This window comes from Eleginops maclovinus, chromosome 17, assembly GCF_036324505.1.
Source record: "Eleginops maclovinus isolate JMC-PN-2008 ecotype Puerto Natales chromosome 17, JC_Emac_rtc_rv5, whole genome shotgun sequence".
Lineage (NCBI taxonomy): Eukaryota > Metazoa > Chordata > Actinopteri > Perciformes > Eleginopidae > Eleginops > Eleginops maclovinus.
Window position 1 is genome coordinate 13800385 of NC_086365.1, and position 19770 is coordinate 13820154.

The 19770-nt window shown below is 41.4% G+C and overlaps 2 protein-coding genes across 4 annotated transcripts in view; one reads left to right on the forward strand and one right to left on the reverse strand.

The window, feature by feature from the left end:
- Nucleotides 1–1751, forward strand: part of ccdc146 (coiled-coil domain containing 146) — a 37013-nt gene extending 35262 nt beyond the window's left edge. The window contains exon 22 of the mRNA XM_063906079.1: nt 1131–1751. Within this exon, the coding sequence (XP_063762149.1) occupies nt 1131–1331 (201 nt within the window). The 3' untranslated portion in view covers nt 1332–1751. The remainder of the gene's footprint in view (nt 1–1130) is intronic.
- A 1745-nt stretch (nt 1752–3496) lies between these two features.
- gsap (gamma-secretase activating protein) overlaps nt 3497–19770 on the reverse strand; it is a 32958-nt gene continuing 16684 nt past the window's right edge. For all 3 annotated transcript variants that reach the window (XM_063905697.1, XM_063905696.1, XM_063905695.1), the window contains 10 exons: nt 19020–19051; nt 17167–17228; nt 14904–14999; nt 11883–11953; nt 11414–11508; nt 9940–10059; nt 7825–7886; nt 6514–6618; nt 5752–5848; nt 3497–5563 (listed from right to left, as the gene is read on the reverse strand). In XM_063905697.1, the coding sequence (XP_063761767.1) occupies nt 5463–5563; nt 5752–5848; nt 6514–6618; nt 7825–7886; nt 9940–10059; nt 11414–11508; nt 11883–11953; nt 14904–14999; nt 17167–17228; nt 19020–19051 (841 nt within the window). In that variant the 3' untranslated portion in view covers nt 3497–5462. The remainder of the gene's footprint in view (nt 5564–5751; nt 5849–6513; nt 6619–7824; nt 7887–9939; nt 10060–11413; nt 11509–11882; nt 11954–14903; nt 15000–17166; nt 17229–19019; nt 19052–19770) is intronic.

Here is a 19770-nt window from a genome sequence, read left to right on the forward strand (position 1 = left end):
TGATCAAGAACAACAGACCCAAACACACACACACACACACACACTTTATTACACCTGATCAAAATCTGAGTACTTCTCCCACCTCTGATGTCTGCTGTTACACCCAGCTCCATTTCCTCACACACTTTAGTATACTGCTTGTAGCCCCCGGCCCACAAACACACCACAATACTCTGCACGCTCACCAACAAATAGTAACCTGCACACTGAACTGTGTCTGTTATTAATCATGCATTTCGCGCTCCTTCTTTAAATGTAAATGTGTTTTGTCAGCCCGATATGCAGGATGTGTTACTTTCCATATATATATTTTTTGCATCCAAAGCCGTTACTCCTTGTTTTGTGTGCAGTCCCTCAGATCACACGCCAGAGGATAAACGGTTCGTACTCTGAGAAAACGGCCGTCCCTTTGAAGTCTCCCTCAGATTTAGCCTCAATTCATTTGCATGCCGTAGTTTGGGGCACCATGAGGACGAGCGCACACTGTTGCAAGAGTTTTTCTTTTCCCAGCAGGAGTTTCGCCATGGTACTAACTAATTGATCCATCATCCATATTGGGTCAAATGAATTTTGGCAGCCACTGTTAGAATTCTGTATTTATATTCATATATTTTTATCAGACAGTCCATATAAAACATCACATCAGGTGTTTCAATTTTTTAAAGTGCGGGACATTCCCAAAACATCTCTTACCAATCGAAACAGAGTCGGCCTGCCAACCAATCAAAGCAGACAGGGTTTCAGACAGAGGGTGAAAAGAGGTGCTGCAACACAGGCAGTATGAGAGAAATAAAGAGTGATATGTCCCATAAAAATGAAATACATAAAAACAATTCAACTGTTTCCAAACATAAGAGGGAGGAGTTAAACTGTGTGGTGCATCTCTGGGGTTAACATGAAAAGTCATGTCATCACTGCAGATCAAACTTCATCCCTTTAACGAGCCTTTCTGATTCTTGGCTCATCCACTTTACTGTTCATTGGTGCCCTTGCATTTGTCTTGCAAAATGAGTTCTTCCATTTTCATGATTAAAATTCAGCCAAATTAAATTCTAATCATTTAGTCCCAAGGTCGTGCCGATTAACATCAAATATTAAATGTGTGTGTGTGTGTGTGTGTGTGTGTACAGCTGGCTGAAGAAGAGCAGTGGAACCAGTTGCCTAACGGAGACTACACTACCGCTGAATCCCGTCCCAACGCCTACGTCCCCCAGACCGACAGCCTCCCTCTGCCCAAACCCTACGGAGCCCAGGCCCCCTTCAAGCCCTCCCAGCCAGGGGCCAACATGAGACACATCCGCAAGCCAACGCTCCAACCCTTAGACATTTAGGAAATAATATACATGTATCCAAACAGTGGGTGATGGTTTTGACTTATTTTAATTCAGTGTAAACACTTAGTCTCGAGAAATCCCAAATCATTTACATTTTTAAACGTATTCAGTGATTCTCATTTGTATCTCACATGTTTTGGGTCTCTCTGCTACTCGAACACACCTCTCAGTAACTCCTACTTCTTGTGAGTGTTTGTGTCCTCAGAGTCCGGCATACCACTGCTGCTTAGTCATGTAAAAGCGTCCTTGTGTACTGCATCTGGTTGTAATCTGGGTTTAAAGTTACCAGCAAGAGCTTGTTTACGCTCTGGGACAACAAATACTGTAATGAGCAGAAGGGGAGATGGTGGACATGGGGGAGAGCTAATGTTTGTGTGTTCTGTTACATCATTTCCAGCCATAAAACATTGTTTTTTCCTAATGTGTCCATTCCTCCTAAATTCCTTCATAGAAAATCTGTTTCCTGCCTTATAAAACATATATTTCTTGCTCTTTAAAGGGTCAAACAAGTACAGAAGTATGTGACCTCTATTTCAACCAACCCTACACACAAGGACCAATAGATTATGCATGAGTAGCAGATCCAAACAGAATGATGGAATATTAAACACTTCCTCCAGAGTTCTATGCTGGTGCAAAAATTGTAAAAGGTTTACTCTTAATTTAATTTCTCGGGTGCACTGGGATATATCTGAATACTCTTCTGTCCTGTTGCCCTTTCATCCCTCCCACTTGTAATCTCCAGTTGATGAATAAATTGCAATGGGTTTTAAATCTAAGCCGGGCAGAGGACACAGCCTGCTTTATGTCTGAAATGATCAATGTAAATATGGAGTCAGTATCAGGCAATGAAAGAGCATAGCGAATGACAGAGGAGATTTTAAATGAAGGGGAATAAGAGATGGCAGTCTGAAAAGAGTCAAAGGGAAATAAGGATTAAAGTGGAGCCCTGTTCGTAACTAGTGACCGAAAACAAAGTCATTTGGCTGTGAAGCTTTGAGAAACTTACTGGAAGTTGTTGTATCTCCTGATCTTAGGTAGTTTCCTGTCAATTAGGTAATAGACTATGCAGCCTGTGTCTGGTACCAATGGGAGTGCACAACTGACTTGCACTTGAGAGCATATCAAAACTATATAGCACAATGCTAAAAACGTTAGCTACACAGTGGAATAATAAACTACAGGTTAATGGATAAACATTGGATCTTATCAACGCAAAGTAAATGGATCAAGGTTCAACGGAATAGCTAAAAATTGAGTTGAATAAGTTTAAAGGAGGTTAATGGATAAAAAAAAGTAATGGACAAACATTTGAAACCGTTAGCTTAAACTATGCTAATGGGCTAACACTTGAACAGTTATTGTTACGGTTTGGGAATCATGCTAAATGCCGACATGTAATTGATAAACAGTTGGTTGTGTAATGGATAAATATGACATAGTTGGCTTTAAGTAGTGGATAAACAGTAGAAATAATTAGCTTTAAGGATAAACAGTTGAACTAGCAGAGAGGTGGGGCTGTGTCAGACACAAATAACCAAATATAACAAAACCTCTTAAAAAGTCTGAAAAGGCAACAGGTGGAGTTTCTCATTTTGAGGCAGCCATGTCCTCCCTATTTTTTGTGTGCATGTGTGTGTGTGTGTGTGTGTTTTCACACATTGCACGCTAATGGTGAGAGCTGATAGCTGGCAACATAACACTGACCGCATAACAGAGTGTGGAGGATGCAATAATGAGTCATTTATTCACATTAAAAAGAGGAATTCCCCAGAAGATAAATGATTTAAGATGATTGTACCGTGGTGGAACATTGAGTAATTTAGCACTGATCTAATGTTTTGCAAAACAAAGCTGGGTAATGTGTGTGTTCTTTGCTAAATGTCATTAAGCATGTATCAGTGGAAGACCAAGTGGTGTTCTCAAGGACTTTGGAGTTCACTTCTCCTCTTCTTCAGAACTTTTCAAGCAAAAGACAATCTGAGTGCCAGCTGAGATCATTCCCTAATTCATCTCTTAGCTCCACAATGAACTCTGGCTCTTGAGTGTTCAGAGTTCTAAGGAAATCCACTGGAAACAACGAGAGCCAAGGCCGGACTGAGCCCCTCTGTACACCATGTTCTTCAAAAGTGTGGCAGTACTACAATAAAAGTAGAGTGAACTTGGAAAAAATCTCTTTATTTACATATAATCTTACAAAACATTTTTCGTTTAAACACGCCCCCCCCCCCCCCCCGCCGGAGGAATGTGTTGTAATTGCTCAAATGAAAGTAAAACATGAGATGTCAATATTCTAATCTCTGGTATTCAGTCTCAGTTGGTGCCAACGCTGACTATAAAAGGGATTATGAATACGTCACACACACACACACACACACACACACACACACACACACACACAAACACACAACACTAACAAAGACATTCTCCTTCAGTATTCAAACCAGACGTTTAGTCAGTGTTTCTCCCTCAATTTAACTTTCTAAGGACTCTTCGTTAACCCAGTACTGTCTTGCAGATTCGATGTCGTGTAAAGCATCTTATAGACCTCTATACAAAATGTATGCAGTTACTTTACAGATGACGACGTCTGCTGTTTAACCCCCGTGTATTAAACTAAATAGATATTAGCTTAGCGTACCGTACATTTTGTAGGGTATGAATATAAAATAAAAAGCAGTGTTGAAAACTAATTGTCCATCATAAGCCACAGCTCATACATATAGAAATAAGTAGAACATAGGAGAGGAGAAAGATTTTAGAAGTGTCAGTATATGTTTGAACCTGGTTTATATATTCTCAAAAGTTGAACTGTATTTTACTGAATTTAAATATGTATATTTATATGGAACATTTACTTACTTTAAATCAACATTTTGCCAGTTATTACATTTGAATTATTATTGGACAATGCCCAACAGAAGAGAACTGTGGCTAAACCTTATGTGAAACATTTATTTATATTTATTTATTAAGGGAATGTATTATTTGGTACTTGGTGTTATAACTAGTTTTCTTTTCGCCTGTTTTAGACTATTTAGGACGCTTGTGTTTGAGAGGATGTTCAACATTAGAAACTTTGGTTAAAGCTTCTGTAGAAAAAGGGTATTTATATTCATCAAGGTCATTTATCATTTTGTACTTAGAATATGTTACTTATTATTGATCCCAAAAGTGTATTTACTTTTGCTATCGTTCTTACAGTCGCTTGTGTTTTAGACAATGTTCAACATGAGCAAAAACAGATTCATATTTCTCAAAAATCATCAGGTATTTAAGCATTACTATAAACAACACCCAGCCCTTTTTGTCCATTCGTCAGACAGGAACAAACCGTGCATTTCCCAAATATTCCAGACATATTTCTTCATAGTTTAGTATGACTTAATATCTGGTTGGGGGATTGTATTTCAAATCTGCCAGGTACTCTCGCTGAGTTATACCCCATCCCATTCAGCTGTAAACACTGCGAATAACTCAAGAGTTAATATCAGACTGAACGCACAGCAGCTGACTGACCGCTGTGTGTGCAGAGCTCGTGTCAGCATGTAATCAAGTAGATGGAGTGCGGCGGCATGACGGGTAGCGCGGGAAGATAAAACCAGTGCGTTTGATTTATAAACACTGTTTGACATCAATATTCATAAATTGCATGAGAGAAAATGGAGAAGTTATGGAGAGAATTGTTGCCGCAACAATTCATATTAATAGCTGCCGGGTTATTGATTTTCAATAAAATATTGAATTGTTGACTCCGACTGGATTAAACAACTTCCGAAAGATTAACCCGTGTTTTCTTTTGTGTTCAAAACTGTCCATGATGTTCCCCGCATGCCTTCGTTCTCACTGTAAAAAATGAGCGTGATTATTTAGTCCCTTCTGCCTCATTTTCTCCCCTCCATTTTTCTTTTCTGGGCGTCTCCCTCCATCTTTCCTCCGCCCATCTATCATCCAACAGTGAGAGCTTGTTTATGAGCGCCCTGCCTTTCAATCTCCCCCGTCATCTTTCACTTCCTGCCCTCCGTCATCCATCCATCGGTTACTTATCCTGAAGGCCGAGTCAATTATGACTTTTCTCTTAGACACATTTTCCCCCTCATCTGTTCTCCCTCCATCCACCCTCCCGTTTCATTTTTCCTCAAAGCCCAGCAGTATTAGTGTCTGTTTCAGAGCCGTCTCCTCCACGAACCTGGCGTCCACGTTCTCCTGCTCTTCGAAAGGGTTCGGAGCTGCAACACAGGAAGAGGAGTTAGAGAAAGATGTGGTTTCTTATAGAGGATAAAACACCAGACACTTCCTTCCTCCCTTCCACTTCCTTGCTTTTGGACCAAGCATGCACTCTTAATCCTCCAAAGGCCCTTGTATCAAAACCAGGCGGGATACACACACATACGCACACACACACACATACACTTACCTTGCTCCTCTATATCAGACAGTATTTTTGCCAAGTAGGTAAGAGGCAGAAACTCAGGTCTGAAGCCTGGCTTGTCTCTGCCGCTGAATGCAAATCCCTGAACAGGAGAAAAAAACACAACTGTGGATGTTATTTCCAGGACGCTCACAGTCAGAACAATTCTGCAGCAAATCTGAAAAACCTAACTCAGCCTCTGCTGGATAAAGTTGTGTGGCAGCTTGTTATGCATACGTTTCTTTCTGTCATTGCACAAAAATGCTACTGGGTCCACAAGCCTATTAGCCGACTAGCAATTAGCATCATGAAGTGCATAGATGAACAGACGGGTTCACCCTTTAAAACACATTTCTGATAAAGAAGAGTCCAGGAAGACATTTTTCTGCAAGTGCAACAAAAATGAAGTTTCTGGAGTTAAAATGTGTGTGACTGAGATGATTTATTGCCAGGAATTGTGATAATAGCCCATCATGAAGTGTCCTGAACCAAAGAAGATGCCTTCAAAAACTTTCAGTCCATAACATATTCAATTTATAAAGTGTCACATCTTCATATTTGAAGAGCATGAACCAGCAAATGTTTGGTATCCTTAGGTAATGTCTTCCTATGCTGTGGTTTTGACTAAAAAATCTGTGATATTCACACCAGTCTCTGAGGAATTTTGCTTTTGTGATAATTAGCAAATGCTGTGTTAGCTGTCTGTGGGGCTTCAGGTATATGTCAGTGTGTATTCTCCACAGTATTTGTGACACTGTGTTGTGTTACCTTGCTTTTGTTGAGTTTCTCCAGCTGAGTCCTGACATAATCTCTGGAGATCCAAGCTGAACTGACAGGATGGTCCCACATATGGTAGATCCTCTGCTCCATAGACTACACACACACATACACACATACACACACACACACACACACACACACACACACACACACACACACACACACACACACACACACACACACACACACACACACACACACACACACACACACACACACACACACACACACACACACACACACACACACACACACACACACACACACCAGCTCAGCTCATGTTGTCATGAAGAAATGATTCCCCCGAAGCAACTACACATCTGTCCCTCTCTATGTTGCCAACTGGAGCTGAAAACCATCCTCGAGGAGCTGACTGCTAATGAGGGATTCAAGATATAAATAGAGTTCTAAAATTCATATGGCAAAACTGAAGTAAATAAAACACAGCGGTCTCCAGGTCAATCCATGGGGTGGCAATATGTTAAAAGTGTAGCATTCATACAGTTTAGCTTTGAAATATCTGATAATGCTAACGCAAATTTAGCCTGTTAGCTACAGAGCGTTTAACCCTTTAACCCTAGCACTTACTAGGTGTGAATACTTGAATAATTATAATCAGGATACCTTTATAAGGAGCTTATCTCTATGTAAGAACTACTCTATTTGGTTAAATTCTGTTTAAAATCTCCTCTTGGTGAACACTAGCATTATAACAAGGCTAGTTGAACCGCTAAAGAAGCTAGCATTACTCGTGTTTATTTGTTATGTATAATACAAAGGGCTACTGGAATTCGATAGGTATTGAAGATGAGTATAATAAGAATTATGGGAGCGATAGCCAACATGTAAGTTTGCTAAAATATCCTGTACTTTGTTTTGTAGCTCTGTTTGATGTGCTGTACCTACAGAATCTCTCCTGCCTGCCAAAAAGAAGTCTGACAGGCAGGGAACAGACAGCAGACACTCGACATTCCTCTGACCACAGTGCACACACCCAGACACTCACACATCAGCCAGTTACACAAGAGCTTTATGATTGGCTTTAGTGGGTTTTGAGGGAGAAGAGACCAAAAATAACTCTACAATAGCCAAGAATAGGAAGTTTGGGGGAGAGAACCATTCTCAGAGACACCAAAACGTCCCCCTCCCTGAGAGATGGGATTATGTTTAAGCCTCATGTATTGTTTTACTGGAAGTTCTGTCTGGTCATGTACAGATACATTTCAGCTCAGTATTCCAACTCAATATTTTACGCCCTTCGTAAAAATCTCCTCTTTGACCACACACTCGGTAGTATACCTCAGGGAGTCTCTTCAGTATGCTGAACTTCAGTCTCTCATTGGCATCGCTATTGTCCAAATCTAAAGAGAAAGTAAAAGACAGGAGATGTAATTCTTATTTTTAAGACAACAGGGGAACACAAATAATGCAAAGTCACACCTTCTCTTTTTATAGCTTAATTAATAGCTCAGAATCCTCCTAAAGAATGGAAACATGGGATTTAAGTTGTGTTTTTTAATAAATGCAAAACTGCAAAGTTCTAGATTGATAAAACTGCAATAGGGATATAAAACTCTTATAGAAAACAAGTTGTTCTCCGCAAACAAGTCGGATCCCTGAAGCACCAAGATCCTGAGTCAGCCCAAGTTTCTTATTTTGGATTTTAAAAAACTCCCCGAAGGTGTGCTTGTTGTGTTGCAGTGATTTCTGTTCATCCAAAAGGAAATGGAGCAGTGAGCCTCTGACATCCTCTGACCCTGTGTCATGCTTCAGCAGCTCCTGGAAGACTCTCCTGGTGCAACAAATGCCTTCTGGGAGATGTAGTTAATCTATGGTTGCCTTGACATCCGACCTTTTCTCAAGGTGTATTGGTATAAAATGCCCCAGTGAAATATCTCAACAACTATTGGATGGATTATCATAAGGTTTTGTACAGGCATTCCCTGACAATAAAAAGAAGTCTATAACCCAGATAATTAAGACTGGTTACATTGGGAATTCTAGCTGAGAGTGTATGTTTGTGTGTGTACGTAACGAGGCAGAAAGTACACACCTGCCCAGCAAATTGCCCAGGATGAAGTGGTCGACATTTGAATAGTTGAATATACTCATTTGATCAATCCCTGGGGAGAAGTGATGCATGAACCCTGGTAATTCAAAGCTCCGAAACATCCTTTGCTCTCACTTTGAAGTCCGAAGCATTTGGACTCTGCCCTTTAAATAATCTTTTCATCTTTGTTTGTTCTCTTCATGAGAAAGAACCATGTTAAAACACAACGAGATCAAGAGTTGAAAAGTGTATTACTGTTCTGTTGATCTCGGAGCCAAGTCTAGATGTTTGTCCTCAGAACAATGTGCTCTCCATGTGAGTGGAAAATGAACAATATGTTAATCATTTCCTGGGAAAGCAATGACTCTCTAAGGAAGCTAACGTTAGAATCTGACCTCTCTCTACATAAGGTGATGAAATGAACTCATTATCTGTATTTCTTGTGTCTGATGTTTGAAACGTTCCCACGCAAAACAACCAGTCAAGCTAAACAGCTCTGTGGAGGGACCAGGTTTAATGATCATGACAACATTATGATACAAATTAAACCCACAGTAGTATTTTTCAACTTCTTGGCTCTGTGTTCCCTCCTGTTTGATTACCTGATTGTGTTCACCTGGTGCCCCTGTGTTTCTCTTCCCTCCCCACCTGCGTCTTGTCCTTGTGATTAGTCTTGTGTGCATTTAAGTTCTGTTTTTTGTCAGAGTCTTGATGTCGGGCGTTTATTTTCAGAGAGAGAGTTTCTGTTTGGGTTTCTTTGCCTTGTTTAACCTGGCCGTACGAAACAGTTTTCTGCCTTTGGGTCCTACGAACTGTTCTCTCAGGCCTGGACAGTCCCACATGATTGTAGTATGTCATATGGTTGTATATGTGCCTTCAGCCTCAAAAACAGTTACTAAATAACCCCAGCTAACTTTTGTTCACTGGAATAACTTAGAACAACTATAAGTGATTCTGAATTAAATCAACTAGAATTGAGTCAGCAAACAATTCATCCCCAGAGGAACATGAATCTGTGAACCAAATGTCATTGCAATCCATCCAATAGTAATTGAGAAATGTCGCTAAAAGAAACAGAAGTGAACCTCCATGGCGATGCTCGATAAAAAGTGAGAGAATCTCCATAAGATTCATCCTCTGGGGACCATGCATCTCTGCACAAAATGTCATGTAAACCCATCCAATAGTTGTCAAGCTATTTCAGTCTAGACCTTGCTCACATATGCAAAGAAAGAAATTGCATTGTGTGTGTGTGTGTGTGTGTGTGTGTGTGTGTGTGTGTGTGTGTGTGTGTGTGTGTGTGTGTGTGTGTGTGTGTGTGTGTGTGTGTGTGTGTGTGTGTGTGTGTGTGTGTGTGTGTGTACCTGTCATGAGGCGGGACACGAAGGTCTCGGTGAGCTGCAGGAAGCCGTGATCAATGTACTGTAGGAAGGTGGGCTGAGGGAGGCAGCGCACAGCAAACACCGCTAATAGAGTGTGATAGCCTGCAGAGACAGAGAGAGAACAGTGAGGCAGGAGAAGAAGAGGAACATGAAAAAGAGACTTTCTCTTTTGATGCTCCGGAAAACAATAAATAAAAGAAAAAGGTAAAAGCAGAGTCTGCAGCAACGCTAGTGGCCCAGTGAGGCTGAAGTTAGACTTCGAGCTTAATGCTAGCGTCAGCATACTAACATGCTAATAGGAAATGCTGGGGTTGATGTAATCACACACCATGCTTCTGTTAGCTGTGCATGCTAACATTGTTTTACCAAACACAACGTTTTACAAATATTTTGATCTAGTAAAGCGGTTGAATCCAACTCAATTCTCCCTACTGGCTCCCTTACATTTAAGATAGCAAAGACATAATCAGATTACTGTACTAAAAATGGGAGATTATCGCAGGATTACAATGTTAGTCAAATACTTCAAAGAGCATTGGTTCTTTTTTTATTCAGCATATGTTCGTAAAATTGTGTGTGTGAGTTTATCTGTGTTTGTTAAACTAAAACGGAGCATTGCTCTGTTGTCTTTCATAATACACCTCTAAAACATTAGGTTGATATTAAGCTAATCCAAAAGTACCGGAAAGTAATCAGGTGATATTTAAAGTGACCCTCCCAACCCCGTCTGCCAGCCAGTTTAAAGGATGTACGCGATTTCTGGAAACGATAACATAAAACAGTCATAAGGTGTTTTAATATTGCAATCACCAAAACCATGAGCAGTCCTTAACCATGCAGTCATAAATTAAAACAAATATTTCCTCCTGTCCAGGAGTGAATTAGCCTCGACACACACACGACTGAACCCATGATCCCACAGGTTCACGCCTGGCGGGTTGACAAAAAAGCTACTTCTTGTTACCATACCGCACACCTGATTGCACAACTTCTGACTGAGTAACCTTTTATACACCAGAGACTCCTGCTGTTTTACATCCTCACACCCTATTTACACACACTCACACCTGCAGCCTCACTTGCCTTGCTTCAGGGCATTTCCTCTGCCTCATTCCCACAAAGTAGACCCTCCTCTCTGTTGAAACTAAAATCCTGGAATTTTGTAGCAGGAGGTTTTTTTTTCACTGCAGACATTGGAATTTAAATGATTGAAAATGTATTCACCCTCTGGTTCACCCATGAGTGCCGCGCTATGCTAATGTTTAACATATTTTTGGTTACATCAGCCGCTCCGTTGTCCCTCATCGCAAACACTGTTATTCTGGGTTAGACAGAGACAGTTGGTGTGTGTGTGTGTGTGTGTGTGTGTGTGTGTGTGTGTGTGTGTGTGTGTGTGTGTGTGTGTGTGTGTGTGTGTGTGTGTGTGTATGTGTGTGTGTGTGTGTGTGTGTAATACCAGGTGGGAGGGGCAGGCACAGACCCCTCATTGCTTCCAGGATCCGAAACATGAAGTGAAACACGGACCACTCCCCGGGACTGCCCTGCTGTGTTCTGTCACACACACACACACACACACACACACACACACACACACACACACACACACACACACACACACACACACACACACACACACACACACACACACACACACACACACACACACACACACACACACACACACACACACACACACACACACACACACACCACACACAATGTTATCCAACATCAGCGCACACGTGAAGAGGGGTCATCAACAGTTTACACATGCGGACAAAAACACACAGCGTTGAGTGATGGAGGGTTGGGAGGAAACATGCGTGAAGACACACACACACACACACACACACACACACACACACACACACACACACACACACACACACACACAAAGAATACACAGAAGAGGGAGGGCTACTCACAAGCACAGAACACGAGGGCCCAGCTTGAACTTCAGCCAGGCAGACTCCAGCATGTGTCTGATGAGCTCCAGCTAAACACACACACACACACACACACACACACACACACACACACACACACACACACACGCACACATTAGCGCTGAGCAAAGAGATTCTTGATATAACACCTGAAAACAAATCGTTTCTTCGTGGAAATGTACTCCCCTCACTTCCCTTTTTTTCCCCTACTTCCCATTTTCATTTCCACTGAACGCCGTGAATCAGGATGTGAACACATGATCAGCGACCTACCACACATCAGTACACATTAGGGATGCGGTTGACTGTGCTGAGTGCTGTAATACACACATTACACACTCCGCTTTTTCCACAAATGACCACGTCTCTCTTCTCCTGTAGAATAACAGGAAGACGATCTGCCGCATTCACATCCTGCACATCAGCGGGGAGCCTTCCCCCGTCCTACGCTGACCTCGGGATGGGAATTTCAATTAGCCTCAACTACACAACGTTCTGACCCAAAAAAATAAAACAGGTTCCAAAGAATGAAGCGATGGAAAGCTCTTCCTTTATTCAATTCATCCCATTGTAAATTAGATGTCAACATCGATTATAGTTCAGGGTCCGCTGTAAACACAGATGAAGAGAACAATACTCTGAAAGCGTAAACAGAATGTTATTATTCGTTAAATGATATTAATTATTTCCGGAAAATGAAGCAACTGCTCTAAGCAAAATAAATACTTCAATTTATTTCTTTTTAACCCTTAAATGGTTTCTGCATCCTCGGGGATACAGTCATATGACAGACTGTGTCCACGTGTAAAATGGGTATAAATAAAAGTCTAATACGGTTGAAATAAAAGTGTAACATATGGTGTGATAACGGAGCAATACGGGTGTAGTATTAGTGTAACGTCGGTGTATTATGGGTGAAAAAGGGTTGAATAACAGTGTGAAATTGATCAAATAACAGACTCATATGGTTGTAATCGGGGTGGAATAGCCATCAATACATTTTCCAATATATTTAAATGACATCTCTTCTGCTCGCTGCCGATGTAACGCAGGAGATCAGAAATAAGGATGTTCTTGTTCTGGGAAAAGAAAGTCCACCAGGTGATTTAAAGCTACAGCTACAGCCCCCCCCCCCCCCGCCCACCCACTGTGTGACTTTCTCTGAGAATTATTCCATTTTTCTTAATGAGCCTCAGCCCGACACATTCGCTCAGTGTGCCTCTCCTGCTGGGGAAAAAAGAAGTTTAATAACCTTGGGTATTGAACAACTTTTTCTGCATGATAACAAAATATTGCAGCCATTCTTATTAATTCCATTACTTTTTAGTCATGCTTTTAGTTATTCATGTGCAGCCATTAGCTCTCTGCTTTGACATCGGCCCTGTTAGAAACCAGAATGTGCCTCAGTCGTCGGTGGCGACAGGGATATGAAATAAATAACTATGACAATAATGTGCTCGTGGAGCTGTAATCTATCATAGCAGAAGTTCCCTGGCTCTTAAAAGCTGTAATCTATGTCACCCTCCCAACCTCTCCCGTGTCAACGCAGCCATTAGTCTCAATGAGTGCCGACAAAAGGCGAGATGTTCTTCATCAGCGGAGGGGACGTCAGATGAAAACAGTGCTCTCGGAGTCAGCCGTCTGTTGAGTTCCGACTCAAGAAAAACGTCCCTGAAGGATGTCTCTTATTTTGCGCTTTAATAGGAATTAGAAACTTTTTCTACTCACCGAATAAATCTAATATAAACCCAGTTTGCCTGTGCCAAAACTATTACAGCCAATCCTATTTCCATTACTTTCATTTGGAGTTTGAAGACACAGGTTATAACTTTGTACCGAGGAGCCAATCCGGAGATCTGTCTGAGAGCGTCTTTGTTACTCTGTCATTCGCAATTCCACAAAGTCCCAAATCGTGGCACTTCCTGCTTTCTATTCAATTCCAGCCTTACCCTTGGCCTGCTTTAATACTGTTGTGTTGATGTATGCTGTATGTCTGCTTTCTGCAGGCTGCTAGCTGGGAAGAGATTTATCTCCCAGGAATACTAAAGACTGACTTTACTCAACCAACTTCCTCTACAGGGCGCTGAGACGTCTTTCCACTCGGTTATGCAGAGCCCACCTGCTGCTCTTTAGGTGGAAGCAAAGGGCGTAGGTTGGGCTTCAGAAGTCAGTGGGGTGCACAGTGAAGTGATATTTATACTCATCTTAATTGGTATTGTTAACCCTTAGATGCATAAGTGGGTCACTTTTGACCTTCTTATGCAAAAAGCTAAAAGATGTGACTTTTTTTTTTCAAAGTTCTGGATTTTTTCTCAAATTTCGACTTTTAAAAATGTCACACTATTTTCTTAACTCCTTCTTAATGTGGCCCTAAAACAAATGCACACTTTTTGTCTCGTCCCGTTTTTTTTCCCTTTCTACTTTCTTTTGAAACTTCTGATTTTGTTTCCAAATTTCGACTTTTTGGAATTTCCGACAATTTCTTTAAAATTATCGCTTTTTTCCTAAAATATCTGACTTTTCTTCAAATTGCCACTTTTAAAACTGTCTGCTTTACCAGTTAAGCATCTGAATACCTCTCCCAGCGCTGTAAGTCTAAGTTTTTAGACATACAAAGCTTACCTTTGTGCCCCCCCACCCCATTCCCATACAAAGTGGACTGCGGTTGAGGACACTCGACCGGAGAGCCAATGTTTGTTTTAGAGGACTGAATCGGCGACCTGATGGCTCCCAGCATCCTCTCTGATCTGATGAGCACACACTCATCTGTGAGCTCTGTCAGAGTGTTTAACTAAAGTGGAAAACTCTCTGCAGCTTCCACCGATCCGTCCCTGCTGCAAGAGTCACTTAACCTTCCCCAAAAAGAGTAAGGGCGAATATTAAAGAAACATAACTCGGAGAACGATGTTCCTTTTCAATTACAGAAGGGTTCACAGGAGTGTACACAGTACTACTGACCAACACACACACATACACACACACACACAGTGGTGCACCTACCAGTTTGGCCACATAGTTGACAACCAGCGAGTCAATCTTCTTCTTCCCCAGTCGAGGAAGGTGTCTGTTGAGATGCTCTCGAAGCTTGTCAACCGTCTGCAATGCAAATAAACACACTCATTAATTCCTTTGCATGCAACTGTGTGTGTGTGTGTGTGTGTGTGTGTGTGTGTAGCTCGGGGTAAAACTTTGTGCGTGTGTGTGTTTTAGGAACACTTTGCTGTGCACTCAGCAGGGTCAAATTGAGTTCAGCTCGACGTTTCCCTTCGTACTGTGTCCCAAAATTGATTTAACGACAGAGAGGAGAGAGAGCAGAAGAGGTGGAAAAGTCAAGAAGATCTAAAAACAGGTGACATCTCTCTGGGAGAAATAGGGAGTGAGGAGGAGAATGAAGGAGTGCAGAAGGAAGGAAGTGATCAGACAGAATGAAAAGAAAAGGAGAGATAAACTGGAAGACATTTTTAGAGTAGCTTGGAGACTGCTAGCATCTAGCCTGAACTCCATTAAACTGAAGATATCTGCTCCTTAGTGCTGAGCACGGTGAAAACTGCAGGATATAAAATTGTCCATCAAACAGGATAAAAAAAAGGCAGGACAGGGACCTTTAGATAGCCTTTTTTATAAAGTGTCGACTCATCTGAAGCGTAACAGCGAGTTTCACCTTAAAGATCACTACCGGGGGAAATGATTGGCTGTCAGCGTTTCAATATGGATCGTTAGTGGTCTATATATCAGCCCATTTTCGGGGAAAAATCCACCTCCAGGGGATGTTGTGCGTCAACAATCTGGGAGACTCGGTGCATGTAAGGAGGAGCTTTGCTATGAATCCACTTCCTCCTCTACTGCGAGTGACAGACATAAGTATTCAAACGAAGACAAAAAGGGCCTCAAACGTCGGATCTGTATTTCAAAAGAGACAATCCAGGCTGTGGTACTACCTTTGTTCTGCTCCTGCTCTTTAATTTGAGTGGCAGGATGTTAACTACGGTCTTTTAGTGAAGGTTAACGGACTCTGCGCTTTGAGCAAAAGGGCATGTTTTGTCACAACTAACAGAATGACTATTTCTTTAACTGAATGATTCCTTTAACTATAGTTTCTTTTCTAAATCATGCAGGTTAAAGAGGCCCTGTTATGCTTCTCCCTTTCCTGTAGTGTTTTATAGGTGTTAGTGCATGTCAATGGTCCGCAACGGCTAAAATCCCTGTGTTTCTTTTCCTTGCGCTTCTATCGGCTAGTGCTCCAACAAGCTGATTTGCTAAGGGGCGGGACATCTATAAGCTGTTGACCAACCAGCTGGCCAGATAACCAATCAGACTGGGCTCTGGTTTCAGACAGAGGGTGAAAAGAGGTGCTGCAGCACAGGCAGTATGAGAGAAATAAAGAGCCGTTTGGACGTTAAAGCGTGGAGACATGTGAGTGTAAACTTGTTTAACCCTCATACAGTCAACTCTATAGTTTCAAAACTGTCTTGAGTTGGTTACTACTTCCCAGTCCCTGCCTTCCATCCATCCATGATGTCAAAGCTCCGGCTCAAAGTCAGCGCTGCGATTCCTCTCAGAGGATGAAGGATCGACGGGGCTGAGGTCAGGGCTCGGTTCTGGCCACTCAAGCTCTTCCACAGCAAGCTCAATAAAATAAATCCATTTCTTTATCCGCCTGCATTTGTCACTCTCTCATTAGAAAAGGAAAGGGTTCTCAATGTACAAATGTGGAAACACAAATGTGTGTATTTATGTTTGAAAGCTGGTAATCAGGTTTTGTTTATCATGGCAGGTTGTATAATAAGCTGCAAGATAAACCAGCTTTATAGAGGAAGCCTTCTTATGGTTTCTGAGGCTTTTTCTATACTGTCATATAGGTTTCAGTGCATGTAAATGGTCTGCAAAGGCTTAAATCCCGAAGTTGACTCAAAACACAGGCACAAAAAACAAATATCAACCTGAAATGGGTGTAATATCTACTCATTAATATAGGTTTTTGTCATTTTCACGTGTGCATAAAGCGGTGAAAGAGGTAGGCTAGTCCAAAAAAATCGATCAGGAACAATTCATCGTTTTAGAAAAAACTAAACAATGTTTGCTGTTTTTTAAATCCAACGGTTTGATGCTTTTCGTTGTATTGTAGTATTGAATATCTTTAGGTTTTGGACTATTGATTGATTGATTGTGTGTTTTTTCTTGATCTAAGTGTTTATTCTAAGTCTTAAAGAAGATCTTGTGAGCAGTGAGTGTGTTGCTGATATAGGGTTCCAGCTTCTCTTACCAGGCCTATGAGCGCCCTGTGTTGATGGTCCTCCTCCTGGAAAAGTGGCACCAGCTTCTTATCTAGAAGAGACCCAGCAACAGTGAGACATCTGAAGAGCCCTTTGATGCTGAACCTAGACCAACACTACAGGTCGCCTCAGGTGTAACATTATTAAACAGGTAGAAATATCAAAACCCTGACTGGCTCGTATAGTTTAGATAAAGTACATTTAAAGGGGGTGAAGCTAAGGCATCAAGGGGATTATTTTCCGCTTCCCAGAGCTTGGGGTGGGGGGGGGGGGGCCACAATCCTGCTGTGTCAGTGTTTTTATGTCAGCCACAGAAAAGCGGACCATGCTCCAGTTTTTGGTCACTTGAATAATTTCCAGCTCGCATGCGCAAACACACACCAGCGTTTGATCATTTCCTCACAAGAAGCTGGCTTTTGATGTTACAGCGTATTAAGTTACAGATATAAATATCCCTCGCAGGGCACAGAGCGCTGCCTGATTGGCTGCCTGTTGGAAGGTCAAACTGTATATCGAATATTTCACACAATGAGCCGATTCTTATTGGGAGGGAGCAGGTGATGGTTCAATGCATTTTGCTCCAATGGACACACTGGGACGGTGTCATTTATCAAACTGGAAATATTATTGAATAATGATTTACTAGATGGATTTAGTACTAGATTATTCTAATTAAGACACCCCAAATTCAAAGTCACTACAAAGCAAATGTCACTTAAAGTGCTGAGAGTAGGCAAACCATAAAGATATAAATATTAATGATGTATTTTATTTGTTCATTTTGTCTGAGAGCGTTGTCTGTCTGTTTATTTTATTGTACTTTTTTATTATAATACCTTTGCTTACCTCTTTGTATTCCTTCAATTGTTATATTAAGTGTTTATGCCGCAACGATTCTTACTTATTCTTTATGATAGGAGTAGCAATTATTCAACCAATTAGAATTTACTGGTTCAGATATAATAAGCTAATCTATTTGTAATAGAACAATCTGCTAAATTAAATGTCTGGAATGGAACAAAATACCAATTTCTTAAAATGAAATACAGCTTTTTAAAATAGTTGTTGTTGATGAATTTGAGTGACTGTTCCACTGATGAAGCTACACACAGATAAAGATTTGACAATTTAATCAAATATACAAATTTGTCAATGGAATCCTTTTGGTTTTTCACCTTAAAATGAGCAATTTTCTGAATCAAATCCAACAAAAAGCCTTATGATGATTAACATATAAAGATTTCACACATGTGCTCTTATCTGTGGATACGCGACGCAGGAAGGGTGATTCAAATGCACAGTGTTTGTTTTACAAGTGAATCTGAGGGAGGTGTATGAGATCATCCACGAGAATCATCTGAGGTGAGGGTGTGTGTTGTGTGGCTGACACAAAACATCTGCACTGGAGTCCTGAGTGACAGGTAGGGAGGTGAATGAGGCAATAAAACCCCCACTGTTATATCATAACTGTAGCATTCTCTCCTCTTAAAACAATGTCTCCCACTCTATTTTCCTCCCATTTTTCCTTTTGTTACCCCCTACCCTTTCCCCCCCCTCGACCACCCTCTAAGATAAATGAGTGTGTTGGTTCTGTTTAGCCGAATTCTCCAGTGAGCATGGAGAATGCAAGCTCAGACGATGAAACAAACACACACAGTTTTGAGCTCCATTATATCCAAGGTTTTGTTGTTTATGGCATCCACAATCCCTGTAGTGTGTGTGTGTTGCATTTATGGATTTATGTGTGTGTGTGTGTGTGTGTGTGTGTGTGTGTGTGTGTGTGTGTGTGTGTGTGTGTGTGTGTGTGTGTGTGTGTGTGTGTGTGTGTTCAGTGTGCTCATACCAAGACACCAGGTGTCCACCATCGATAGAACTCTGCAAAAACAAGGAGAAAAGCTTTGTGTGAAAACAATCCCTCAAGCCAGCATTAAAATAAGAGTCTTACTTTCTGCGCTGTAAGCTGAGGCAGAGTCAGGCTCGCTGCTGCACTGCACAGCAAAAATATATCAAAAGTTAAAAAGCAAAAAAATGTGTAAGCAGGTGCTGGAGTTTTGGCCTGGAGGAAGAGAAGGTTGTTATGAAGCAAGAGGAGTTTTTGGTTTGATCCTTAGTCAAATGTAATTCAAGGCAGGTACGAGATCAGGGGTGCGTTAACAACGCGTCCATCATCACGGGACCGTGATCTGTTTCATATTCACAGAGTTACCTAATAACCAGCTACACAGTTTGTGAAACGTCATACAATAACTGTGAGTACTTTTAAAGGTCTCCTATTATACTCTTTTTGGCACATATTATAGGTCTCAAATATATTAAAAGAAAACATGTCTCTGATGTGTTTTGCTCAAAATACCAAACAGGTCATTGATTTTAGCATGTCCGCTATCCTTCTGTTTCAGCCCTGTTTTTGAAAGTGCTGATTCTGTGACGGTCGCTTTAAATTTGAACGGAGCTGAAGCTGGCCAAGCCCCTTTGGAGCGTCATGTCCAAGTCCAGCAGTGGCTCAGTCAGTAGGGGCTTGGACTGGGAATCGTAGGGTCGCCGGTTCACTACTTCGCCGGTGCTACTTGGAGAGGTTCCCAGTTCACCTCCTA